General features: G+C 53.8%; 3 protein-coding genes and 1 non-coding gene across 7 annotated transcripts; 2 read left to right on the top strand and 2 right to left on the bottom strand.

Moving 5' to 3' along the window:
* The first annotated feature begins 734 nt into the window (after positions 1-734).
* On the top strand, positions 735-850 carry LOC132231996 (U5 spliceosomal RNA). Its single transcript, XR_009452160.1, has one exon. It is a non-coding gene; the product is annotated as a U5 spliceosomal RNA (small nuclear RNA).
* Positions 851-7,578: 6,728 nt separating this feature from the next.
* Positions 7,579-12,306, bottom strand: BTBD19 (BTB domain containing 19). Of its 4 annotated transcripts, none has more exons than XM_059689966.1 (8): positions 11,301-12,306; positions 9,975-10,188; positions 9,840-9,893; positions 9,302-9,361; positions 9,130-9,198; positions 8,925-9,056; positions 8,657-8,782; positions 7,579-8,538 (listed from the first exon to the last, which is right to left on the bottom strand). In XM_059689966.1, the coding sequence occupies exons 1-8, from the start codon at positions 11,381-11,383 to the stop codon at positions 8,404-8,406; spliced, it is 873 nt and encodes a 290-aa protein (XP_059545949.1). In that variant the 5' UTR covers positions 11,384-12,306; the 3' UTR covers positions 7,579-8,403. The 4 variants fall into 4 exon arrangements, with proteins under 4 accessions (XP_059545949.1, XP_059545953.1, XP_059545951.1 ...); XM_059689970.1 differs by lacking the exon at positions 9,840-9,893 and adding an exon at positions 9,715-9,839 and having other exon boundaries at positions 9,302-9,389; XM_059689968.1 differs by lacking the exon at positions 8,657-8,782.
* A 1,155-nt stretch (positions 12,307-13,461) lies between these two features.
* Positions 13,462-14,121, top strand: DYNLT4 (dynein light chain Tctex-type 4). The gene has a single exon (XM_059689974.1). The coding sequence runs from the start codon at positions 13,462-13,464 to the stop codon at positions 14,119-14,121; it is 660 nt and encodes a 219-aa protein (XP_059545957.1).
* Positions 14,122-14,134: 13 nt separating this feature from the next.
* Positions 14,135-19,279, bottom strand: PLK3 (polo like kinase 3). Its single transcript, XM_059689936.1, has 15 exons — positions 18,914-19,279; positions 18,663-18,770; positions 18,450-18,566; positions 18,196-18,325; positions 18,019-18,106; positions 17,125-17,220; positions 16,839-17,037; positions 16,607-16,733; positions 16,338-16,429; positions 15,763-15,856; positions 15,544-15,627; positions 15,289-15,451; positions 15,040-15,169; positions 14,767-14,880; positions 14,135-14,663 (listed from the first exon to the last, which is right to left on the bottom strand). The coding sequence occupies exons 1-15, from the start codon at positions 19,124-19,126 to the stop codon at positions 14,472-14,474; spliced, it is 1,947 nt and encodes a 648-aa protein (XP_059545919.1). The 5' UTR covers positions 19,127-19,279; the 3' UTR covers positions 14,135-14,471.
* Positions 19,280-26,466: the final 7,187 nt, after the last annotated feature.

Below are 26,466 nucleotides of genomic sequence, written 5' to 3'. Positions count from 1 at the left end.
TCCGCGCTGTTTCCAGGCCCAACTCCATTTAGCCTCCGCCGTCACCCCAGCCCTGGGCAGCGCCCTGCACACACGCCCGCATTCAGACGCCCTGCTGCACCGGGGCTGCCTCACCTCCCCAATTTCACACCCATTCCCCGGGCTGGAGCACGGTGCCCTCCCCTTGACCGGACTATGCTTCGGACACCTCGGATGCCGCCTCCTTCGGGGGTGCTGGCGCTGCGCCTCTCCCCTGGCCCCACTGCCCCTAATGTCTGTGCGGGACGGTCTCCGCTTCTGTCCCTACAGCTGTGGGGTCCCTGCGGGTATGGAAGGCTCGGACTGAACCTCAACGATGGGGACTTACTTCATCCCAGCCCCATAAGGAACCAGGCGCCCGGCCCCGGCGGGAAGCGCCCTTTCTTCCCCCGAAAACCGGGCGCGGTTCCCGGCGGACCCGCAGAGAAGGGGGAAGAGCTGCCGCCCCGGGTCCGACGGCGCCGCCCCGCGAGGGCAGCTGGTGTCGCGGCCTCGCCCCGAGCGGCCTGTGATTTGCATACCCATCGTGCACCACGAAACCAGTCCCCGCGCGGACTCCCACCCGCGGGAACCTCCCGCTGCCGCCGGGCACGCCGCTGTGAGGAAGGCAGGGTCTCTGCAAACGCCGGGCGGGGCGCGGGCCCGCGGGCCCTCGGCCACCGTAACTGAGCTGGGGGTGAGCGTGCTCTAAGCCTTCCGGGCGGAGGGCGGCGGGCATACTCTGGTTTCTCTTCAGATCGCATAAATCTTTCGCCTTTTACTAAAGATTTCCGTGGAGAGGAACAGTTATGAGTTTTTACTCAATTTTTTGAGGCCTCGTTTTTACGAGGCTACTTTCCCAAAGTTAAAAAGTAGAAACTGGCTTTTACTCGTGTGCTGTATTTCCTGCTTAATTTTGTGACTAGTATCCAACCTGGCGCAATTTGTTGGAGGTTCTCAGTTGCTAATCTCCGAACTTAACAGGCTCTTTATTTAAATGCAAATCCGATCACACACACCATCCCCTCCTTCCCCTGGGCCCAAGGCTCATGCCCCTTCCTTCTTCGGGCCGCATACAAACTTATCTCCTGATACACTCCATCCTGTATAGAGCAGTTCCAGACCCACCGCATCATCGTTTATCCTTTTAACCGGCTTTATTTGTTTGTTTTTGTTAATCCTCACCCGAGGATATTTTCCCATTGATTTTAGAGAGAGTGGGGGGAAGGGGAGAGACAGAGAAACGGCGAGGTGTCTCTTGGTGGCCTCCCGCACATCTGACTCAGGACCCTTCAGTCCTCGGGCCAGTGCTCTATCCACTGAGCCAAACGGGCTAGGGCTTAACCGGCTTTATTTTTCTTCGGAACACAATCTACTTCCTGATTATAGCATACATTAATCTGACTGCTGTATGTTTCTCCTCCTACAATGGAAGTTCTGTGAGGAAGGGACTTCACCTAACTTGTTCTCTGATGGATTCCATGACCCCAAATCAATGTCTGGCACATCGACAACGTATATTTGTGCAGCAAATGGATGAATAGATTTATTTTCTAAGTCACATATGTAGTATTTAATCTCTCCCACCACAGTTATAAGCACTTTACAGAATTATTCATCCTAAGAATCCTATAGATAGGTTCTATTATTATCTCTACTAGTGGCCCAGTGCACAGATTCGTGCACATTGAAAGGAAATTAATTAGAAGAAATATTTTAATATTACTATTCACCCTTTCTCTGTAATAGAAGTGTCAGAGATGAAAGAAAATTAGTAAAATGTATATAAAAATAATATATAAATTGATTAATAAACAATAACAGCATGATATAACAACAAAGACGTGACATAAAAACAACAAAAATATGGTATAGAAACAACAAAAACATGATATAAAAACAATATTGATAAAAACAATGACTGATAAATTAATTAAACTTATTCTAAAACTGAGGCCAGTGTCAGACGGAAACAAATCAATTCTTGGAATCAGAACAACCTCTTCTTCCGCAGATCCTGTTAATACTTCAGCTTCAATTATGTTAGGTTGAAATCTTGTGATAATATATCTAGTGACATTACAAAGACCCCATTTACTATTAAGATTTCTTAGTAGCATGATGATTGCACCTACTTTCAATTCTAATTTATGAGACAGCATTCCTGAAGAAGTAATACTTTTAAGAAATTCGATGGGAAAATTATCCTTTTCAGCATCATCCGTTAAATCTAGTATTATTGTCGATTACACTGTTGTCTCTGCGTTTTAATGCAATACCTGTTCCCCAGCCTTTTTCACCATGTGGGAAAAGAACAGGATATGTCATTGCATCTAATGTAGGAAACAGGATACTGATTTGTTTCATTTTAGTGGCACTCGGATAATTGGGATATGGTTTACAATGAATGAGCAAGTCCCTTTTGAAAGGAGGTCCTCCATCTTCGTTTCTGAATATGACGGCAACTTTGGTTACATGGGGAGAATTATATCTACCTGATCACTATTACAATCATATTTAGTCACCATTGTTACTTCCGTGTGACGCCGCCACTTTCTTTCAGCTTCAGAATGTCAACAAAAACAAACAAATTCATGATCGACAATGACAGATCAAAACACACATGTGCGTCGAAACTGGATTGGCTCAGTGGATAGAGCGTTGTCGGCATGCAGACTGAAAGGTCCCAGGTTCGATTCCGGTCAAGGGCATGTACCTGGGTTGCGGGCACATCCCCAGTAGGAGATGTGCAGGAGGCAGCTGATCAATATTTCTCTCTCATCGATGTTTCTAACTCTCTATCTCTCTCCCTTCCTCTCTGTAAAAAATCAATAAAATATATTTTTAAAAAATGTGCGATTGGTGCCGAGAGCTTTATATGTGTCATGCATGCGCAAGTCAACTTACCCTTTTATAGATATAGAACGAACTTGCTTAATTAGACCTGCTTTCTGATGCTGCTAAACTTTTTCCAGCCCAGTGAAGCACCCCAACTTCTCTTTCAGGTAATTGTCAGCATCACAGTAGTAAATATCAACACGAAGCAGATTATTATTGTAGATCACACAGGAGAACAAAGGGAAAATATTTAACTGCAGCAGTGTTTGACTATATCCTGCACAGTGAGAAAACCTGAAGTCATTTTCAAGGTCCACCATTTCTAACTTATTTTCAGTTGGGTCAAGTTTCTAAGCTTTCTAAATCTCTGTTTTCCAGCTGATGAAAAGAAAATAGGATTCCACTGAGTCTCCTATCTACCTCCTCCAGGACTTCTGTGAGGATCAAATGAGATGAGGCACGTGAAAACGCTTCACAGACATTTGGTTAAAGTGTAAAGTGTTCCCACCTGAGGCTAGTCGTTGCTAGGGACAGGAAGCCAGGTGTTGCTACTCGACATCATAATCCAGACGGTCGGACACTTAGCATATTAGCCGTTTATATGGATAGATTTTATAAATAAATGAGGCCTAGATTAGGTTGAAGAGCCTCACTCAAGTCACAAAGCCAGAAAGGGTTGGAGGTGGGATTCAAACACAGGCAGCCTGGCTCCAGAAGAGCCACACTCTTTTTTCTTCTTTTAAAAATATATTTTATTGTTTTTTTACAGAGAGGAAGGGAGAGGGATAGAGAGTTAGAAACATCGATCAGCTCCCTCCTGCACACCCCCTACTGGGGATGTGCCCGCAACCAGGGTACATGCCCTTGACTGGAATCAAACCTGGGACCTTTCAGTCCTCAGGCCATCGCTCTATCCACTGAGCCAAACTGGTTAGGGCAAGAGCCACACTCTTAATCACTGTGCTTCTAGTGGTGTTATGGGTTGGCTCAGCGAGATAGACCATCGACTCAGAATTTAAATTTAAGAGCCTTTATTAAGCTGGCCAGCTGACCACAGCGCCTATCTCCCCCTCTGGGAGCTTCGGAGCATGTGGCAGAGATCAAGGGTGCAGTATGATCCTTTATAGCACAACAGTGTTACTTTAGAAGTTCATAGAAAGTTCATAAGCACAAAGGGGGGGGGGGGGTAAACAGAGTCATACCTGGCTGGAGCGTATCATAACACATTGTTTTTCTAAGACAATCTAGCATTTTTTTCCCCATGGTTCCTAACCCTGACACAGTCCTCCATATGTCAGTCCCCCCTCCCAGCACATTCAATTTCTCATGTCCCATTTCCTCCCCTTAGCACATTTTGTAACATTCTGTAACCCTTCCATGCCGCAGTCCTTCACCCTAGCACAGTGGGGTTCAGAACATGCTACCCCAAAATATGGCACCTTGGCATACTGAATATTTTAAACTGAAGGAATTTGAGAAAACAGGAAAGTCACTTTGACCTTCCCTACCCTCACCCTATTTTAGGCAGTTAGACAGACACGTGCAGAGCAAGGACAAGGGCCAGGCACAGAAGGCCACCAGGTGGAAAGCCCCAGGTGCCCAGCAAAGGACAACTGCAGGGTGGGACCTCACCCCCAGGGCGACTTTTCCTCCCCTAGCATATGGTGGTCATGCGGTTTGGACACCCTTTCCTCCCTAGAGATAGTATCTAGGCCTCAGTTGTATTTCAGCTCCAGGCCCAGAAAAGCAACAAACCCAGCCACGGCTGCTTGCCCTCAGGACCAGGCATTGGATAATGACCCCCAATCAATCAGTGGAGACCTAGACCCTGAAAGGACTCACCAGGAAAACTGCTGAATACTCTACTGAGATCCTCCCCTGGGACGTCGCCTAAAATCTCCACCCTTGAAACCCTTAGGGCAGAGAGCCCAGTGTGCTCTTCTCTTCCCCTGGGAGCCTGAGCCCTTCCCTCCTCCTCCCCGTGCTCCCAGCTCCTTACCCTTCCCTTCCTCACTCCCAATCTCCAAGGACCCTTCCTTTACTTCTATTAATGTGTTTCCATTTTTTTTCTCTGAATTACTGCTGTGGTTTTATAAATAAATGTTCTCTTATAGTTGGAGTCCTGGCTCCGAATTCTTTCCTAGCCAGAACCCAAGTAGTGAGGTTGCTGAACCCAGGTCGGTCTGACCCCACCAGACCAACACCTGGTCCCATTCCTGCTGCCCACTCCGTTCTCCCTAAAGACGGGTCATACCCAGAGGAAAGTTACCACCCTTATCTCCAAAGACAAAGGGACTCCCAGAAGAATCCTAACCACAGGCCTGTTTCCTCCAGTTACACTTCCCTCATATCCTCTAACCTATCATATTTCTCTACAACCTCTTCCAGTCTTCATTTCTTTAGAAACACTCCCATGTGTATGCTTTTCTCCTGTTAATGTGTCTTTGTCAGTCTAATTTCAGACCCAGCCAGGAACCCAAAGAGGGGCAAAGAAAACTTTTTTTGCGCTGCCGGCATGGCTCAGTGGTTGAGCATTTACCTATGAACCAGGAGGTCAGGGTTCAATTTCCAGTCAGGGCACACGTGGGGTGGCAGGCTTGATCCCCAAGAGGTAGCCAATCAAAGATTCTCTCTCACCAGTGATGTTTCTCTCTCTCCCTCTCCCTTCCTCTCTGAAATCAATAAAAGTATATTTAAAAAAAAAACAACATGTACATAATCTTAACTTCCTGTAATCAAATACCCATCTTGCTTTTTTCCACTTTGATGCAGTCTTCCTTATGGTCCCTCCTTAATTCCAAATGTATAAAAGAAACTGCAGCCCTGACCGGTTTGGCTCAGTGGATAGAGCGTCGGCCTGCGGACTGAAAGGTCCCAGGTTCAATTCTGGCCAAGGGCATGTACCTTGGCTGCGGGCACCTCCCCAGTAGGAGGTGTGCAGGAGGCAGCTGATCGATGTTTCTCTCTCATCGATGTTTCTAACTCTCTATCCCTCTCCCTTCCTCTCTGTGAAAAATCAATAAAATATATTAACAACAACAAAAAAAACTACACAACTGCCCTGGCCAGTTTGATCAGTAGTTAGGGCATCATCCTGCCCATCAAAGGGTCATGGGTTCGAATCCCGGTCAGGACACATACCCAGGTTTCAGGTTCCATCCTCGTTGGGGTGCATGCAGGAGGCAGCTAGCTGATCAATGTTTCTCTCATATTGATGTTTCTCTTTCTCCTGTCTCTCTCTCCCTCTCCCTTCCTCTCTCTCTGGAATCAATTTTAAAAATATCCTCGGGTGAGGATTTTTTTTAAAAAGAAACTTTGTAACTGTCATTCGCCAGAGCATTTGAGATCTTGCTTCCCAGCACTGTCATCAGTTTGACGCAAAGTCTTATAAATTCTTTTCAGGTTTGGACATTTCTTACATTGACAGATGCATGTTCTACTTGGTCTGCACTGTGCTTTTCTCACCAAAGATGTGCTTTTCTCACCAAAGATCACAGATGCATTTTTATACCATTGTAGGAATATACCATAGTTAATTTTTTTAATATATTTTATTGATTTTTTACAGAGAGGGAGGAGAGTTAGAAACATCGATGAGAAACATCGATCAGCTGCCTCTTGCACCCCCCCACCCCCCCGACCCCCCCCCCCACTGGGGATGTGCCCATAACCCAGGTACATGCCCTTGACCGGAATCGAACCGGGACCCTTCAGTCCGCAGCCCAACGCTCTATCCACTGAGCCAAACCGGCTAGGGCCACCATAGTTAATTTAACCAGTCCCCGAGGTTAAACTAATCCTAGAGGACATCTAGCTTGTTACCAGTTCTCATCACCCAAACACTACTATCCTGAAGTATTGTTAATCGTGTGCGACATATTTTTGTATAAAGTCTCCTAGAGTCTAACTTTATTTTCTTCCAGATAGTTAATGCTCCCTTATTTCAGATTGACAGCATTTTATTTCACAGCTCTTTTAAACTCTTTATGGAATAAAATAGTATGTAAAAAAGGAAAAATGCCGCCGCTGACCACTTGCGGAGCCCGGTTTAACTGATAGCGACGGGGAAGCAGAAGGCAATCAGCCCCACTCCAGGCCCCAGGGATCTTTCCCGGGGGGACTCAGGTCCTCAGGAAGACAAATGTGTCAGGCATGACCGACCAGCACGGGGAGTCCGGTGGCCGAGAGCCGCCCGCGCCGTGTGGCCCAGTGGGCAGCGCCGGCCTGCGGGCTGGAGGGTCCCGGCTCCATTCTGGCCGAGGGCCGGGCCTGGGCTGCGGGCTCCGTCCCCGGGTGGCGCAGCCGCGCTCATGGCTGATGTTTCTATCTTTCTCGCCTTCTCCCTTCCTCTCTGAAATAAAAATATACATTTAAAAAATAAGTAAGTACATAAATCCAGAGCTGGAGGACTAGTGCCTGCAGGACCAGTGAACTCGCGGGGAGAGAACTGTTGAGAGGAAAGCTGCTGTCGTTTGGAGCCACTAATACCTTGTGAGCGCCCTGAAAGCGAACGGATTGTTTTGTCCCGAGGGCGACGGAGACGCGAGCGACTGACGGGCGTCGGGCTGGCAATCCGGCAAACCCGCGGCTGCGAGAGCGGCTTCGGGGCGCGAGGAGGAAATTCTCCCGTTTCCGTAACTCCTGCGCGGACAGACTGGCGGAGAGCTGACACAGCTGTAAAAATCCTGTCAAGGAGAAAAAATACCTTTCCTCTCGTCTGAGACCCCATAACAAAAACACAGATGAACAAGAGAAAAACAAGTTTATTAACGTGAACACTTGGTGTGCACATGGAGAGGCCAGGGAGGATGAGGAAGTCCCTGCGCGGCCCAAAACACCCGCTGAAACTCCACCTCCCGCCGAAGAGGAGAAAAGCGGGGCGAGAGGATAGGGCGGTCGGCTCTCAGGGGCGCCTTTCCACCGACGAGCTCCTCGTGATGAGTCATCCTTCTCCTGGGACAGAGGGAGGCGCCCTCACACATGGAGATTCCTTTATAAATATAAACTTCCCCTTCGAAAGGGCAGCTTAAAATAACCCTCATGTCCGAAGGCACACTCGGGCCTGGCACAAGCCGCGGCCTGGTCCCTGTGAAGGCGGCGGAAGCAGGCGCGAGGGGAGGAGGAGGCCAGGGGCCCGGGTGCGGGCTCGGCGCTCACGGAGATGGGACACACATGGGGTCGGAACCGGGAAAGACGACGAGGCTCGGTTTTGAACAGAGTCTGAGGTGTCCGTGGGGCAGTTACAAAGCGGCCTCCAGGAGGCAGGTCTGGAATGAAAGAAGGGGCTGAGCCGGGAAGTGCCAGAGTAAATGGGGCGGGCGAGAGTGCCCAGGGGCCGGGTGGGGTTAGGGTATGGCGTCAGGGAAAACGATTTGGGGCCCAGCGCACGCCCGCGCCCTCCCCGCCCCTCCTCGGCCCCGCCCACAGAGCTCTGCGCCCGGCCGGCCGGGGCTTCCCGCGCGCCGCTCGCCGAGCATGGTGGGAGCGGAAGCCCGCTCAGAGGGCCGAGCATGTCGGGAGATGTAGTTTAGGAGAGGCCCGGCATTCCTCGCGAGACCTGGCCTTCGGTCACTTTAAGGGCAGGTCCAGAAAGCGGTGATGCTCCCGGGGCAGGGTGCCCCTCCGGCGGCGGCACGACGCACCTCGGGCCGTGTCTCCTCTTCGCAGAGCGTGGCATTTCCACGCCTCCACGATCTGCTCCACCTTCAGGGGAAGGCCAGTCACTCACGGTGGAGTCCCGCGGTGCCCCCTTCACCCCCCAGACCCTGTGCCACCCCCCACGCTGCCGAGTGGCTCTGAGCCTGGTTCCCCGCCTCCGCACCGGGATGAGCGGCTCCCTCCGGTTTTGCTCTTCCAGGGCACTCAGCTCCGCCGGGGCCAGCAGGGCCAATCTCAGCTCCCGCACCACTGGGGCTGCTACCTCGGCCACAGGCCTCTCCAGCACCGCCTGCGAACACCAGTCCTGAGCCCGGGCGGGCGCGGGGGGGGGGGGGGGGGGGGGCGGGGCACCTGGCCCACGGCCCGCTCGCCGGTTCCGGCAGCCCGATCCTTCAGCACCCTCAGCCCGCGCTCCCCTCCGCCCCGCTCACCGCTCCCACGCGCGCCCAGCTCCGGGCCGCCAGGACCAGATCAGCCTCATCCACGCAGAGCTTGTCACTGCGCAGTAGGAGCAGCAACGCGGGCGCTGACAGCTCCAGGAAGCCACGGGTCCGAAGTGCTTCCTGTGGGTCCAGGAGTGGGTCAGGGAGGAGCAGAATGAGGTGTGCGGGGTTGTACGAAAATGGGGAGCTGTACCTGGCTGTGGGCCTCTATGAAGGCTATGCAACGCTCCTGCAAAGGTCCCAGACCAAAGGTTACAGCCACCTGGGAGCAGAATAAGGGAGATCAAGTTAGAGATGAGGGGCCGTGTACTAGTAGCCCAGCCCTCCACACGGGGGACTACCTGCTTGGGTCCAGCAACACCCACCTGCAGGGCCTCACAAACCAGCTCCACGTCCAGCACCTTCACCACAAACCCCAGACATAGCTGGGAACAGAAATGAATGTAGGTTGTGCTGAGGTATCCTTGCTCCCAGACCCCCACCCATCCCAGAAGCAGTGAGCAGGCTTGGAACCGTCAGCCATCAGACTCCTGGCAGGCCCAGGCCCAGGCCCATGGACTCCCAGGCCGGGGAGACAGGGAATCGCCAGGGCCTAAGCCTTGGCAAGCCCAGCCCTCCACAAAGGAGAGTTTTCATGTCTATTTCTATTTGAAGAACAAGGATGAAGGCTCTTATCTGGTATATACGTCATCAGCCATAAACACCCCATGTGCCCCACAGCACACACCAGGCATGCAGGCATCCTTTTGCACACAGGCACACATAAATGCCTATTAACACAGTAAGATACTTCTCCCGGTGTTGGTACATGTTCCTCTCCGGGACAGAATGAGTGTGAGGAAGGGTATGAAATGAACCCATCAGAGGCAAGGGAAAGGAGAGGGGCCTGCCCCATAAACCCACCTCTCTCAGTTCCTCCAGCCCATACTCCACCGCTGCTGTCAGCACCTCCAGCACCTGCAAAGTGGTGGTTGGAGTGGAAGAGTTTTCCCTGCTCCTCAGCCCCCCCTCCCCCCCACCTCTGCCCAGTGGGCTCACAGAATGGCGGTGCAGCTTGACACTGTTGGTGTACAAGAACTCCAGCACTGCCAGGAAGGCCTCCGCTGGTATGGTGCTTAGCACCACCGGGCTAGGCACCCCAGGGCCTGGCTCTGGGCCCAGAAGTCGCTGGAAAAAGTTGCATCTACAGGCCAGCAAGCACCGGTGGGCAAACACCTCCTGCCGTTCTTGACCGACCACAAAGCGAACATCACTGTGGAAGAGAGGGGCAGAGAGCCAGGGGAGAAGAGGCCGGAGTCTAGGATGCAACTCTAGGCTTTGCCTTTGCCCTGGGTCTTCACTTCCTTATCTGTCCTATAAGAGACAGGGCTTAGTTCTTCCAGCAGAAGGTGTGGAATACAAAGGCCTGTGTTCTAGTCCCAGCTCCACCCTATGGTACCTCAGGCAAGTGACTTTCTACCTTTGAATCTCAGTTTGCTCCCCCATGAAATGGGACGGTAATCCCAAACTCCCCGGTCTGGGAGGAGGTGGCTATGCTTGATCACTGAAGCAGCTCCAGGGCTGATGCATTACACATACCCTCTCCTCCCCAGCCCGAGTCTTGGGGGAAGGGAAACGCTGCTTGCTCTTCCTCCACAGACTGCACACTCAGCTTTTTTCAGCCTCCTCCAGGCAAGAGGGGGTGGGAGGATGGGGTACAGAGGCAGCAGTAACGCACCATCAAGAGGCCAGACCACATGTTCCGTCTTCATGATCACTTCCACCCCAGCCTCTGACAACAACGTGGGTAGGAGGCAGGGGATGAAAGCTGACTTCCTGGAGCCTCCTGGTCCCAGTTCCAAGGCCCGTGGCCTCCAAAGCAGTAGGGTTATGGGGTTCAGCCACCTTTGTGAGGAGCCCGGCTCTGAGCCAGGGGGGACAGCAAGCTACACACTAATTCTCCCGACCAGCCTGCCCCCATTGTCTATTCCTGGTTTCAGACCACTTGTGTCCTAGGCAGACACTGAGCCCCAGACAGCACCCTTGAACCACTTCCTGTCTGAGACACTGGCTCAATCTCTTGAACTTCCTTCCTCTAGTAAACCCCCAGTTCCTAGGACAGGGTCATCTGCTCCTCTGCCTCCCCAGGGAGGGACTCAAGCTACTTCCCATCTCTCCGGATCCAGGGGCAGGGGGCTCTTCTTTGCTAGGAGCCCAACATCCAAAAAAGGAAGGCCTTTGCCTCAGGCCACACGGTCACCCGCTGCCCTCCATCTCTGGTCTGGGGATATTATGGCCCCTGAGTTCAAGAGGGTCAAGTCCTAACTCCCCGCCTCTCCTGCACTCAGGGCTATGGAAACCCACAGAGAGGACCCACCCCCTCACCTGTACAGGCGATTGTTGACGAGGCTCCGGAGGGCTTTGGAAAAGCGCTCAGCTCCCCCATGCACCAGTCCAGGGGTCTCCATGGGTGGGCGGGGGCAGGGGGGGAGTGAAATAGCCTAGCAGGCCTGTTGTAGGCCAGTATGTGGGAGGCAGTAGCTGGGAAGGAGCAGGAGGCCTGGCCAGGCCTTACAGTTGGTAAAGGGACTAGAAAGGCCAGAGAGGGAGGGGCGGGGGTTTGGGAGGCCCGCTTGCTGAGAAGCTGTTGAGGGATGGGGCAGGGGAGGCCCAGGTGTCTGAAGGAGGCATCAGAGGCTGGTAGAGGAGGCCAGAGGCTCGGCTTGGGGAGCCAGGGAGGGGACCAAAAGAGGCCGAGTTGGAGCAGACTAAATGGGGGAGGAGAAGCTAACTGCAAATGAGGCCCCGGCTGGGAGCCTGCCCAGGCCGACTAGGGTGGGAAGCCTGTGGGTTTCCAAGGAAACTGGAGCCTGGCCTGAGGAGGCCCCGCCCACCTCCCACAGGCCCAGGAAAAACCTCAGACTTCAGAGGGGCCCTAAGCAGAATCGGAGGGCATTAGCACCCTGGCCCTGCCGGTCCTGGGTTTGGAGTTCTAACTCCCTGCCCTCCTACCCCTCACCCACACGCAGAGTGAGGATCAGGTTAGCCAGGTCTGGGAAACCCCCCTCAACAAGGGAGGGAACCCGGAAGGGAGTGCTTGCCCAGCAACGCATGGCAACTTCATAACACAGGCCAGGAAGGGAAAGCCCAGGTTCTCAGGGCCCAGGCACGGCTTATTTGGGAGATGGCAGTCCTGTCTCTCCCAGAGGGGTCAGGTGAGGAGGTGTCAGCTCTGACAAAGGAGTCATGGCCTCTGGCATCCCTGAAATGCAACCCAAGAGGCGTGGCAAGCTGGGGACCAGCCCCTGAGTTCTTGGTCAGCAGGGGTCGGAGAAGGCTGGATGCCGAGTCGAGTGAGCCCCCCTCCCCGGTGCGGAGGCAGCCCTGAGTTGAGGAAGTCAGCCCAGCCCCACCCTAGCTCTGCTCAGGGAGCGGAAATATTTGTCCTTGTTTAGACCGAAGGAGAAGATAGAGTCATGATGTGCTCCTTCCTGTGGGCCCACATCCTGATTCCCGAGCAGCCGCCCCACAGCAGCCTCAAGGCCTCCCCGTATCCCAGGCCTCTGAGACTCACAGGGAAGAGCGAAGAGCCGTTCTTCACAAGAAGAGAAATGGACAGTGGCTTCAGAGCCCTGGGGTAGGGGCACCTTTCTGACCCGCACCCCTTTCTACATCTGCTCCCAGTTGTCCTTGTCGGGGTGGAATGTTCCTGGGCTCTGCACCCCAGTTGTCCCCTCTCCCCTGGTGACTCAGGCACCCTGCGCTCAGCACCTGCTCACAGGAGTAACACTCCCAGGTTAAGTCACAGCCCGGAGGGAGGGAGGGAACCAGGAAGGGAGGAGTGCTTGCCCAGCAACCCATGGCAACTCCACAACACAGGCAAGGGGCCCTTCTTCTCCCACCTGCCGGTCAGGCCGCCCAGGCTGTGAGAGCTGGAGGCCAAAGGCTGCAGGTGACAGGGTGCCTGCAGGGATTTCAGAAGAGAGCTGCCATCCAAGAACTGATCCTGGAGGTAGGGCCAGAGGCCAAAAGCAGTGGGCGAAGGAGCTTCCTGTATCGCCCGCCCCCAGCCTCAGCCAGGTGTGGGGAGAAATCTGTGCCCACCGTCCTAGAAGCAGGTGGGGGTGGAAGATGACTGGATTTAACACCCACAGGGCTAGGACCTGTGGGTTGGAGTTGGGTCTGTCCGTCCCTCCTTCTGGTTAGGGGTTCAAGGCACCACCGTCTAGGCTGAGGCAAAAACCAGATACCTCCACCCCTTCTCCTGCTGGCTGATCCCCAGTGTCCAGGCGAAGGAGCTCAAGGGACAGGGTCGAGTCCCAGATGACAATCTAAACAGCATCCCTTTCCTTGTTTATGTCCCTAACAGCCCTTAATCCTCCAAGCACCTAGGAATCCACTCAGCCCTGGACTATTTGATTTGCGTGTCTCAAAAACACAGGTAAGAAGAGGTTAGGGGGTAACCTTATTACCAAGTAAGAAAATGAGTGGTATTCAAAGGTGAAGGCCACCCAGTCCAAGTGTGGGTCTCTCAGCCAGCAGGTCCATGGCTGGTAGGCCTGTGCCCCCCGGACGCCAGGAGGAGGAGACTGCCAAAGACCCCGGGTTGAAACTGTCGCTGGTCCGGCCTCCGGGCCATCTGCCCAGCATTGATGAGGCCCGACCAGCAGGTCCGGGCCCAGCCTCCCGCCGGGGCTCAGTGCTGGGCCCGACTTCATCCTTTTCCCGCCGCAACTCGCTGGCTGGACCGGGCATGGGTCCTGGGGGCCGGCGACCATCCTTGGGCCCAATGCCGCCTTTAGGCTCAAGGATCAGCTTCTCCGGGTGGCTCCTGGCACCTCCTCGGCGGATGGCACCCTCATATCGCACTGAGCCAGCGCCTGGGGAGCGCTGGGAGGCCACGCGAACACAACATGCCCTGGAGGAAGTGCTGGCCACAGGACTACAAGACACAGTCTACTCTGGCACCAAGGCAGGGCCCCTGGCGCGGGAGCTGTGCGAACTGGTGCACACGCGCCTGCGAGAGCTCAGCCCGCCCCGCTACAAGCTGGTGTGCAGCGTGGTGCTGGGGCAGCACACGGGCCAGGGCGTGCACGTGGTCAGCCGTGCGCTCTGGGACGGGGCGCATGACGGCCTGGCCTCCGCCACCTTCACCAACGCCTCGCTCTTTGCAGTGGCCACGGTCCATGGGCTCTACTACGAGTGAGGAGGCATCCAAGTTCTGCAAAATGGTTTATTGTCCCAGGAGGAGGCCCTCCCTAGGGCGGCACATCCCAATAAATAAATGTCTGTCAATAAATAAAAGTGGTCCATAAATAGCGCCCCCTAGCTGGGGGCTAAGGCTCAGGCTTTTCTTGGAGAAGGGGTAGGAGGCAGCTACGACAGGCAGCCTGCAACCCCGGTGAAGTTGGTCCCTGATTCCCTGGGGGATTAGGCCCAGAGCCCCCAGTGAGGCACCAAAGGGACAGGGAGGGCCACAGAGGCCAGGGCCAGAGCCTTACAGGCACCGGCCTCAGGCCTGAGGGCTGGGGTGGCAGCCCGCTCTGCAGGCTGGGCCTAGGCCGAGCAGCGGTCCCGCAGCAGCCGCAGAGTATAGCGGAGCCGCTGCCGCAGATCCGGGGAGCAGCCCAGCTGCCGAAGGTGGGAAGCAAGGTAAGTACAAGCGCTGCGGTTGCGGGCCACGAAAGTCACAAGGAGGGGCTCCCAGCCACTGAGGATCAGCTTGGTGTGGTCTCCGTAGAAGTTCACCTGTGCCCAGGAGGGTGGCATGGATCAGGCCCGAGGTCCCCAGTCGTTTCCTCCCCACCACCCTAGGCCTCGCGACCTCCCCCAATCCCAGAGAAGCTCTTACCTGGACCGTGCCATCACTAAACAGCATGAGTAGGGCCTGATCAGTCTTGACCCACTGCAGCAGGAGTGGGGGGACAGGCACCTCCACTTCCTCCACACTAGGCAGATCTCCACCCTGGGAGCAGAGGCAAGTCACTCGTCTGACATGAGTCAGGGCCCTCTCCACTGATGTCTCCCTTAGAGGTTCAGCCTTTAGCTCTGAGCCCCTCCACAAAAGGGACCAGGAAGGGACCAGGATGTTAGTCCTCCATGTGCCCCACCCCAGTCCACACACCTTCATGAGGTGCTGTTCCATGTAGGAGGTGAAATACCGCAAGACACCCAACTGAGGCTGCAGGCCCCGAGGCACAGCACCCACAGAGAAGGAGACGTGCTTGGTGCTGGTGGGGTTGTAGTGCACAGTCCTGGAGGGGGGAGACGGAGGTCACAGGGAGCCCGGGCCCCGAGCCCAGGAGCACACACCAAGGTGCAGCCCTGCCGGGTACAATGGCCTGGACACAAGACACCCCATAACAGCACTTACTTTCTGTTGGCCGACAGCGCCATGTGTGTGCCATTGTTGAAGAGCACGGCCACTCGGCGGCTGGACAGCTGATACCCAAAGCCAAACTTGTTTGAGTAGTCAACCCACTTGCTGACCCACACCAGAGGCTCTGGCTGTGCCAGGGGAGCCGGGTTCTGATCCGCTGTCATGGGAGAGGAAGGAGTAGGACCTGTTCCTGGCCTCCCAGCCAAAGAGCTTCCACCACCATCCACATGTCCCGGACCCCAACCTTACCTGGGGGCATGAAGGCCAGGCAGTTTCTCAGAGCACAGAGCGCTGACTCCACCACTGTGGCCACGGTCAGACCTTCTTCGAACCCTACCGGGAACGGGTACTCAGAATTAGGCATTAGTCCCCTCGGACCCAGGCCATGTCCTCCTGCTCCCTCCTCCCCTCTGGTCCCTGGTTTCAGCCCAGTAACCGCTAGCACCTCTCATACTCCTGGCTGCTCACCATCTCCACTACTCGCCAGTGTCCCACGGGGTGAGCTGTCTTCGGGCGCTGTCTCTACCAGGCTGAGGGGGGCTGGGCCAGAAGCTGCTGGAGCCTGGAGGATTGGGTAAGGGAAAGGAGTGGTGAGATAGGCCCCAAAATCTAAATATTTTTTTTAATATATATATTTTATTGGTTTTTTACAGAGAGGAAGGGAGAGGGATAGAGAGCTAGAAACATCAATGAGAGAGAAACATTGATCAGCTACACACCCGCTACTGGGGATGTGCCCGCAACCAAGGCACATGCCCTTGACTGGAATTGAACCCGGGACCCTTCAGCCCGCAGGCCGACGCTCTATCCACTGAGCCAAATCGGTCAGGGCAAAATCCAAATCTTTGAGAGTCCATGGCTCAGCCCTGCCCTGGCACCCAGGTCACCCCAGGTCACCCCGGGTCAGCCCCGCCTGGCTAATGAGACACAGCCAATTAGGCCACCACGAGGCCAGATGCTTCACCAGCCTCTTTAATCCCGAGCTTCCCGCAGCTGCTAGGGTGGGGTGAGTCAGGGAACCCTTGCCCGTGTGAGCACCTCACCTCAGGCTTGGCATCCTGATGGGCAATGGACGTCCGAGTGAGGCCGCTCACCAGACAGGAAACCTCGTCCCGCTCCTCGGGGCGGTTCTTACCTGGATGGGGGCAGATGGAGCCCTCAGTATCCTGCTTCCCACAGGGATGACACAGCCTGTGTAACACACGCTCTCCCCAGGGGCTCCCAGGTACTCACCCCACCACCATGTATGTGTATGTAACACCCCCCACCCCCCCACTCTGTACCCTCAAAACCACTGGCATCCCAGACTCACTCTTGTTCTTCTTCCTGCCAAAGAGGCTCTTGGTAACTTTGACAAACAGAATCCTAGCTGGGCTAAGGGGTACCAGGTCTGGGACTGTCACGCAGCTGTTGATAGGGAGCCGGTCGGGGGTGTAGCCCTGAGGAGTGGAGCCACGTGAGCAGAAAAGGGAGGGTCCTGCACCTGCCCCCCTTCAATCCCCTGGGGATGTGCGAACTGGACGTAGGTGTCTGAAGCCACAGACCTTGGTAAAGAAGTCATGGCGCAGGATCTGGTCAATTGAGGGGCGGTCCTGGGGCGAGGCTCGAAGGATGGCAGCCAGGAGCTGCCGGGCAGGCAGTGAGAGGCTGGCGGGCAGCGTGTAGTGAACCTGTTTGATGCAGCGGTACGTCTCCTTCAGGTCGACTGTCTCAAAGGGGGGGCTCCCACATAGCAGTGTGTACCTGTGGGCGGAGATAAGGGGTCAGGAGTAAAGCGGGAGGTATGCCCCACCCGTGCACCCATCTGTGTGCAGATGACCTGGGACTCACATGACACAGCCCAGGGACCACACATCTGCCTCTGGGCCGTGACCCTGCCTCTGCAGCACTTCCGGAGCCACGTAGTTAGGGGTGCCACAGATGGTCCTGGAAAGGGGAGGAGAGGGGAGGGTTTAGGCCCGGCCTAGCGAGCCCTCGCCCCATCCCCGCCCCCACTGTGAGTCCAGACAAAGCAGCTGCCTGTCACCAAAGGCCAGAGAACTCCTGCTTGTCCTGGGACAATGGATGCTGGGGATGGCAGCTGAGTCCCCGCCCACCTGCCTGGCCCAGCTGCTCAGCTGCTCTGTAGGAGGGGGGAGGGAGGGCCTGGCCCCCAACCCAGCCCTTCTCCAGGGTCAACAGAGAGCCCATCACTGATCCCTTCCTCCTTCCCCCACTCCCATCTGTCAGACGCCCATATGGGCTGTCACCTCCTACGGTCTGTGCCACATACACACACCAACACCAGCTGTCACATCCCCCATAAACACTCATCTGCCACACATGCTGTGTGTCCCTCACACCCAGGCATGGCCACAGCAAGGTCTTCTTACATACAGGGTGTCATCTGCCATTCCCACACTCTCTGTCTGTCTCTCACACACAATACTGTGTCACCTGCCCCCATCCACACAAGATCGGTCATACAGCTCCAAGAATCCTTATATCCCGATCTGTCTCAGGGACTCAGGCACCCATAGGACCCTCAGCCTCTCCACCAGCCCCAGCAACCCAGGCTGCCACCTCCACCTTCACACACAAACAGCCCATCATCTTCCCCATCTGCGCCACACACACACACACACACACACACACCAGGCAATCATCCTGCTTCCCACAGAGGTGCTGCCTGTCAGGCAGTCATCTGTGTCACACACTCACTGTGCCACCCCCTGAAACACTCACTTCTTCCTATGCTCTGGGGGCTCCAACCGGGTTGCCAGCCCAAAATCCCCCATCTTCAGTTCCATGTTCTCAGTAATAAAAAAATTTCCTGTAAGGGGGCAGAGAAGTGTGTCACACTCCTTTCTAAGCCTCCCCACCCCCACCCCGACTCCTGTCCCCCTGGCCCAGGAGTCTCACCCAGCTTGAGGTCTCGGTGCAAGATGCCTCGCTGGTGCAAGTACTTGAGTCCCGAAAGGATCTGCCGCAGGTAGTAGCGCACTTCTGGCTCCAACAGGGTGTGCCGGGCCTTCCAGATGTGGGCCAGGGACTACAGAGGACCACCGCCTCAGTCCCTGGACCGCCCTCCCTGGCCCTCCCTCAACCCGTGTTCCGTGAGGAAGAGACAGGATCTCCAGCTGTGGATCCCCTCACCCCGAATCACCATCCCTCACCTTTCGGCTGCAGAGCTCCAAGAAAATGTATATGTTGTCAGCATCCTCGAAATGATGCGAGAAACGCACGATGTGGCGGTGCTGCAGGCCGCGGTGCAGCGCAATCTCATTTAGGATCTGCAATGGGGTGCAGCAGGATCGTCATCCTTCAGGGGCGCCCACGCCACCGTCCCCACCCCGCGCCTCATCCGCCAGGCCGGGGCCCGAGCCCACCTTCTCGCGCTGATGCGGCTTGGTAATGCGGCTCTGCGAGATGACTTTGACCGCGTAGGCGCTGCCGGTCTCTGTGTCCGTGACCTCGTAGCAGCGGGCGAAGCCCCCCTGTAAGGAGGGGGCATCAGGCATGTGCTCCCCGGGAGGCCGGATCGGGCCCGCAGAGATCCCCAGCGTCCCCACCGCGCCCGGCGCGGGCCAAGAAGCTGGCAAGGCCCCCTCCACCCTCGCCAGCACCACCCCGAGCTCACCTTGCCCAACAGGCGGCCTTTGAAGTAGGTGCGGCCGCTGCCTGGGTCCGTGATGAGGCGCCCGGGGTCCGGCGCCGGCGGCACGGCCAGCGTCTCCACTTCAGGTCCCGGCCTGGCATCCGGCGGCGGCGGCCCAGGCCCGGCGGGGGGCGCGGGCGGAGCGGGCGCGCTCGGGAAGGGGCGCGGGGACAGGAGGCCGGCTGCGGGCTCCATGCGGGCCGTGCGTCGCAGCGCGGGCCGGGCTGGTTCTCGGTCCCACCCGCCGGGGCCGCGCGGGGCGCCGTCTGGATTTGCTACGCTGGGCTCGCGCCCGAGGGAGCCCGTCGTTTTTATCAATGAACGCCGGCCCCCTCCCCGGCGTCTCGTCATGGAGAGCCCGCCCCCTTCCTGGAGGCGAGTCACCGGGAAGCCACACCCTCCGCGGGCTTTATCATCAGGAAGCCCCGCCTCCCACCCGCCCGCCCCGCCTCGAGGCCCCGCCCCCTGCTCACGCCTTAAAGACGCAGCCATACAGCCGGTCACCACGTGGCTTCCTCCAGGGTGTGGGGCCAGCCGCCGCTCCGCCCCTCCCCACCCGCCCCGGGGACTGGGCGCCCATTTCTTTCCCCGTCTTCGGGGTTTATGCTGAAGTCAGAGTGAGTTCTGGGCATCTGGGGAGTTTCCCCACGGCACCGGGGGTTTCCAGAAAAGGGAAGAGGAGACCCCGACGCTTGCTTTCACCCTGCCGCTTCTTCCACACTCCCCTTTAAATGCCTCAGTCCCTGGCCAGAGCCCCCAGGTGCAGCCCAGTGCTGCCCCCCTCCGGGCATGGGCGGAATTGCAGACTCCCAAGCCGAGCCTGGCTGGCGCAAGAGGAGCGGGCTAGAGTGGGGCTGCCACACTGAGTTTTGGGGTCAAACAGACCTGGCGTTCAAGGCTTTTACCATGCGCCAGGCCACAGCTTTTGCTACCCACTTCCACAGGCGACGGGCAGATCTAGGGTTCCAGCGGGGTCCCCTCTTCCCTTTTCCGGAAACCCCCACTGCCCTGAGTCCGCCGCCAGAAGGCCAGAAAAGGGGAGAATGGGGATTGGATTTTCTCAAACCTAGCAATGGACAATTGGGCAGGTGGTCCGGGGCCATCTGGGCCCCTCGGGCCCTGGTACATGCCGACCCTTCCCAGGGCCAGAGGCAGAGAGAGGTGGGGTCTTAGCCCCTCTGGAGTGTTTGTCATAGTCTCCTCCTGGCCTTGCCCTCCTCCCCTTTCTGCCCGCACTCTATGCAGCGGTTCTCAACCTGTGGGTCGCGAACAATGAAAATACATCTTGCATATCAGATATTTACATTACGATTCATAGCAGTAGCAAAATTACAGTTATAAAGTAGCAACGAAAATAATTTTATGGTTGGGGGTCATCACAACATGAGGAACTGTATTAAAGGGTCGCAGCTTAGGAAGGTTGAGAACCACTGCTCTATAGGATCAGTCAATTATTATGCCAATCAGTTCTCAAAGATTTATGGAGAGCACCTGCTAAGTGCCCAGCACTGTCTGAATGAGGCTGGGCAAGGATACGGTCCTCCTTTAATTTACAATCTGCTTGATGGACACATACAACAGGCAAATACATAAATAAGGTAATTGCAGGCTGTGAAAGGTGCTATAAAGGAAGTAAACAGAGGAGTAACCAAAGAGCCTACTTTAGAAAGAGCAGTCAGGCCTTGGCTGGTATGGCTCAGTTGGTTGAAGTGCTGTCTTGTGTACTGGAAGGTCACAGGGTCAATTCCTGGTCCGGGCACATACTGTATTGCTCTTACATTGATGTTTCTCTTTCTCTTCCTCACTCTCTAAAGTCAATAAAAATAAAAAGAACTAGTCCTCCTTTTATTTATTTTTTGTTAATCTTCACCCGAGGTTATTTTTCCAGAAAGTGGAAGGGAAGGGGAGAGACCGAGAGAGAGAGAGAAACATCGATGTGAGAGAAACACATCAATTGGTTGCCTCCTGCACGCACCCCGACCAGGGCTGGGAAATCAAGCCTGCAACAGAGGTATGTACCCTTGATGGGAAGGAATTGATTTGATCCTAGGGTCCTTCAGGCTGCAGGCCAAAGCTCTATTTACTTTAAAAAGAAAGAAAAAACAGGAATGTCAACAAATATTTTTTTAGCCTGGCCAGCATCTCAGTGGTTAAGCATTGACCTACAAACCAGGAGGTCAGGGTTCCATTCCCGGTCAGGCAGGGCACATGCCTGGGTTGTGGGCTCAATCCCCAGTAGGGGGCATGCAGGAGACAGCCAATCAATGATTCTCTCATCATTGATGTTTCTATCTCTCCCTCTCCCTTCCTCTCTCTAAAATCAATAAAAATATTTTTTAAAAATATATGTTTTGAGTACCCAATACATGTCAGTTTTACCTCCCAAATATCTCTGAAATCTATGCACTTCACTCATCTTTCCCCCACACCCTAATCTGGGTCGCAGTCTCTCGGGTCGGGATTATTGCTATTGGACCTTGCTGGTCTCCCTGTCTCTAGTCTCATCTCCATTTCATCTTCCTTCCATATAGCTACCCCACTCATCCCCTCATCAGGCCCTCAACGGCCTACTTCTCTAACCTTGCCCTTCACAGCCACTGAAGGGAGAACCAAAACAGCCTGAGATATGGAGGAGAAACACTAGTAGCTCAAATGAGGGGGAGTAGGAGATGGGCTTTGGCAGGAAGGCTTTCATTGCCAGACTCAGGAGTTTGATCTTTGTCCTACAGATCAACAACTTTCCACGGGGGAAATGGTAGTGCTGGGGCTAGAAGGGACACATCCACAGGGGAAATGGGGCCGAGGCATGTATAGTTTGAAAAGGCATTACTTGTTATTGCAATTTTATTTTGGAAAATAAACAAAATGTATGTATATTCGTTTTCTAGGGTTGACATATCAAAATACCAGGGACTAGATGGCTTAAGCAACAGAAATTTATTTTCTTTCCGTTCTGGAGGCTGGAAGTCCAAGATCGAGGTATTGAGAAGGTTCATTTCCTCCGAGACTGCAGACGCAGTCTTCTCCCTCTGACTTCACGTGATCTTTTTCTTTATGTCCTAATCTGATCTCTTCTGAGACAGACCCTAGTCAGTGAGTCCTGAGCAGGTAGCTCAGTTGGTTAGAGCACCCTCCCGATAAGCCAAGGTTCCGGGTTCTATCCCCAGTCAGGGTACTTACAAGAATCAACCAATGCCCCAGCTGGTCTGGCTCAGCCTGGGTTTCGGGTTTGATCCCCTCTAGGGGGTGTGCAGGAGGCAGCCGGTCAGTGATTCTCTCTCACCACTGATGTTTCTGTCTCTCTCTCCCTTTCCCTTCATCTCTGAAAAAAAATAATCAACCAATGAGCCTGGCCAGTGTAGCTCAGTGGTTGAGCTTCGACATGTGAAGCAGGAAGTCACGGTTAATTTCCCCATCAGCCCATGCCAGGGGTGCAGGCTTCATCCCCAGTAAGGGCCATGCAGGAGGCAGCTGATGGATGATTCTCTCTCATCATTGATGTTTCTCTCTCTCTCTCTCCCTCTCCTTTCCTCTCTGAAATCAATAAAAATATATATTTTTAGAAAGAATCAACCAATGAGCTCTGGTCTGGGCTCAGTTGGTTGGAGCATTGCCCCCTTCCCCAAAGGTTTCGGGTTTGATTCCTGGTCAGGGCACATACCTAGGTACTGGGTTCAATCCCTGATCTGGGTGCATACAGGAGGCAACCAATTGATGTTTCTCTCTTTCTAAAATTCAACAGAGCCCTAGCTGGTTTGGCACAGTGGAGAGAGTGTTGGCCTGTGGACTGACGGTCCCGGGTTTGAGTCCGGTCAAGGGCACGTACCTCACTTGCAGGCTCAGTCCCTGGCCTGGTGGGGGCGCATGCAGGAGGCAACCAATCCCAATTGATGTGTCTGTCTTACATCCATGTTCCTCTCTCTGTTCTCTCCCCTTCCCTTCCACTCTCTCTAAAAATCAGTGGAAAAATATCCCCAGGTGAGGATTAGCAAAAATAACTAAAAATAAGTTTAACAATAAAATAAAATTCAATGGAAACATGTCCTCAGGGTGAAAATTTTAAAAAAAGAATCAACTAATGAATGCATAAATAAGTGGAACAACAAATAGATGTTTCTGTCTTTTCCTTCCTCTCTTTCTAAAATCAATCAATCAATAATTTTTACATATATATATATTTTATTGATTTTTTACAGAGAGGAAGGGAGAGAGATAGAGAGTTAGAAACATCGATCAGCTGCCTCCTGCACATCTCCTACTGGGGATGTGCCCGCAACCCAGGTACATGCCCTTGACCGGAATCGAACCTGGGACCTTTCAGTCTGCAGGCCAACGCTCTATCCACTGAGCCAAACCAGTTTCGGCTCAATCAATATTGTAAAAAGACGTCAGATCAGATCTGGGCCCACCTCAAGGCCTCCTTTTTAAAAATATTTTTATTGCCTGAACCACTTTGGCTCAGTGGATAGAGCATCAGCCTGCAGACTGAATGGTCCCAGGTTCGATTCCGGTCAAGGGCATGTACCTTGGTTGCGGGCACATCCCCAGTAGGGGGTGTGCAGGATGCAGCTGATCGATGTTTCTCTTTCATCGATGTTTCTAACTCTCTATCCCTCTCACCTTCCTCTCTGTAAAAAAAAAAAAAAAAAAAAAAAAAAAAAAAAAAAATCAATAAAATATATTTAAAAAAATATTTTTATTGATTTCAGAGAGAAGAGAGAGGGAGAGAGAACTAGAAACATCAATGATGAGAGAGAATCATTGATTGGCTGCTTCCTGCAGGCCCCCTCTAGGGCATGTGCCCTGACCAGGAATCGAACCCTGACCTCCTGGTCTATAGGTCGATGCTCAACCACTGAGCCATGCTGAGCAGGGTCAAGGCCTCCTTTAACTTACTTACATATCTCTTAAAGGTCCTGTCTCCAATTACAGTTACAAGTCTACGGTACTGTGGTTAGGACTTTATAGAGGAGTCAAAACTATCTCCACCCATCTTAGGTTTACAGATGGGATTCTTTTTTTAAAAAAATATATTTTATTGATTTTTTACAGAGAAGAAGGGAGAGGGATAGAGAGTTAGAAACATCGATGAGAGAGAAACATTGATCAGCTGCCTCCTGCACATCCCCTATTGGGGATGTGCCCGCAACCAAGGTACATGCCCTTGACTGGAATCGAACCTGGGACCCTTCAGTCTGCAGGCCGACGCTCTATCCACTGAGCCAAACCGGTCAGGGCTCAGATGGGATTCTTTAGCAAAAAGACAGATTAATAAAAGAAAAACAAACAGCCCTAGCCAGTTTGGCTCAGTGGATAGAGCATCGGCCTGCGGACTGAAGGGTCCCGGGTTGGATTCTGGTCGAGGGCACATACCTCGGTTACAGGCTCTCGGCCCTAGTCGGAGGCATGTGGGAGACAACCAATCCATGTGTCTCTCTCATATCGGTGTTTCTCTCTGTCTCTCCCTCTCCCTTCCACTCGATCTGCTCTAAAAATCAATGGAAAAAAATATCCTCGGGTGAGGATTAAAAAAAAGAGAGAAGAGAGAAAAACAAACAGAAGTTTATTAACATGTATCAGTATGTATACGTGGGATATACCCAAGGGAAAATGAGTAACTCATGTGGCTTAGAATTCAGGTTTAAACACCATCTTAATAGGGACAGGGGAAGGGGAACATAAGCCTGGTAGGGTAGGGTAAGTGATTTCTAGGAAGATGAGGGGGCCGTGGAAGAATGGGTGGGAGACATGCTAGCTTGTGACAAAGTTTGTCTGGATGTAATTAGACTTTTAGTCCCCTCTCTGGCCATAGGAGATGAAACTTCCCAGAAGGGACTTATGACCATTGAGTTCCTTTTGAAGGATCTGGCTGCAGTGGTTCTCAACCTTCCTAATGCCGCAACCCTTTAATACAGTTCCTCATGTTGTGGTGACCCCCAACCATAAAATTATTTTCGTTGCTACTTCATAACTGTAATTTTGCTAGAGAATCATTGATCTGCTGCCTCCTACACGAGCCCCACTGGGGATCAAGCCCACAACCCGGGCATGTGCCCTTGAACGGAATTGAACCTGGGACCCTTCCATCTGTAGGCCAATGCTCTAGCCACTGAGCCAAACCAGCTAGGGCTGAAGTGTTCCATATTAAAAAAAAAAAAAATCTCTTAACAGTGTCAGGTCACAGAGGCTAAGGGAGTCGTGCAAGAATGAGAGATGCCAAGTAAGGCTAGGACTCAGGAGGGACTATTGGATTCAGCTTTAAAGAAACCTCAGGCCCGGTCGGTGTGTCTCAGTAGTTGAGGAGGTCATGGTTCAATTCTGGTCAAGAGCACATACCTGAGTTTCGGGCTCCATCCCGTGTGGAGCGTGCAGGAGACAGCTGATCAATGATTCTCTCTCATCATTGATGTTTCTATCTCTCTCTCCCTCTCCCTTCCTCTCTGAAAGCAATAAAAATATATTTAAAAAAAGAAAACACCTCAGGTGGTCTTTGAAGGCATTTCATACTTACCAATTGTTTTGCTATTCTGAGCACTTTGTAAGTATTAATTCATTTGATACTCATAACAACTCTGTGAGGCAGGTGTGTATAGGGAAGTTGAGCACAGAGGTTAAGTGGCTTGCCCACGGGCACAGAGGTCGTTCAGGCGGAGTCTGGCTCCAGACTACGTGCTGTAAACTGCCAAGCCGTCAATCCAGCTCTCGGCTGTGAGGAGGGGAGAGGGTCACTGGTGGTTAGGGCTAGATGAGAGGGAGCCAGGCAAGAGGAGAGGCAAGGGCTAGAGGATGATAAAAAAGGGTGGGCCAGGTGATTTACGGCTGGAGTGGTTCCTCTCCTGGGCCATAAACCCAGGGACCTGTCAGCAGCTGGGAAGGGAGATAAGCCAACTCAGGAGGGAGGGGTTGGCTGGGGCCTGGGGACCAGCCCTTTCCTCTGGTGAGGCTTCAGGTCCTGTGCCCCGACTGGTGGCTCTGTGGGAAATCCGCAGCTCAGCGATCCAGAGTTGGTAACAGGCAGACGTGTGAGGGCCACAGAGGCGGGTGGGGTGGAGGACTGCAATGCAACCAGCGGGGTTGCCCTCAAGGTCTGCAGTCAGAGAGAGGCCCCCAGGACCGCAGGGACTGAGCTCCTCCAGTCTGGAGCCTGGCTTCCCAGGTACAAGAAACTCTGTCAGTGGTCAGCAGCCCCGAATGCTCCAGGAAAGCCACAGATCACAGCTTGGGAAAGGGCTGCCTGGCCGTGATGGCCAGAGACCCCGAGGTGGTACCTCGTCCTCTGAGATGGACACACACACCAGTCCTGTTCTCTCCTCATATTGACATCTCACTGGGCCCTAGTCAGGCCATGAGCAGGTTTCTAGACCTTGCTCATCCAAGAAATTGTTTATGAAAAAGAGGGAGGTGGATCAGATATCTTTCATGTTAAAGGGGACAAAAAAATAAAAGGAAAAAAGAAAGGAAAAGCTGCCTGGGTTCAACTCCTCTCCAGCTTTACCAAGATGAATGAGATCCAGTGCTGTCCTCAAGGATCTCAT

The sequence above is a fragment of the Myotis daubentonii genome, chromosome 3 (assembly GCF_963259705.1).
Source record: "Myotis daubentonii chromosome 3, mMyoDau2.1, whole genome shotgun sequence".
Classification (NCBI taxonomy): domain Eukaryota; kingdom Metazoa; phylum Chordata; class Mammalia; order Chiroptera; family Vespertilionidae; genus Myotis; species Myotis daubentonii.
This window is presented reverse-complemented; position numbering and strand designations above follow the sequence as displayed.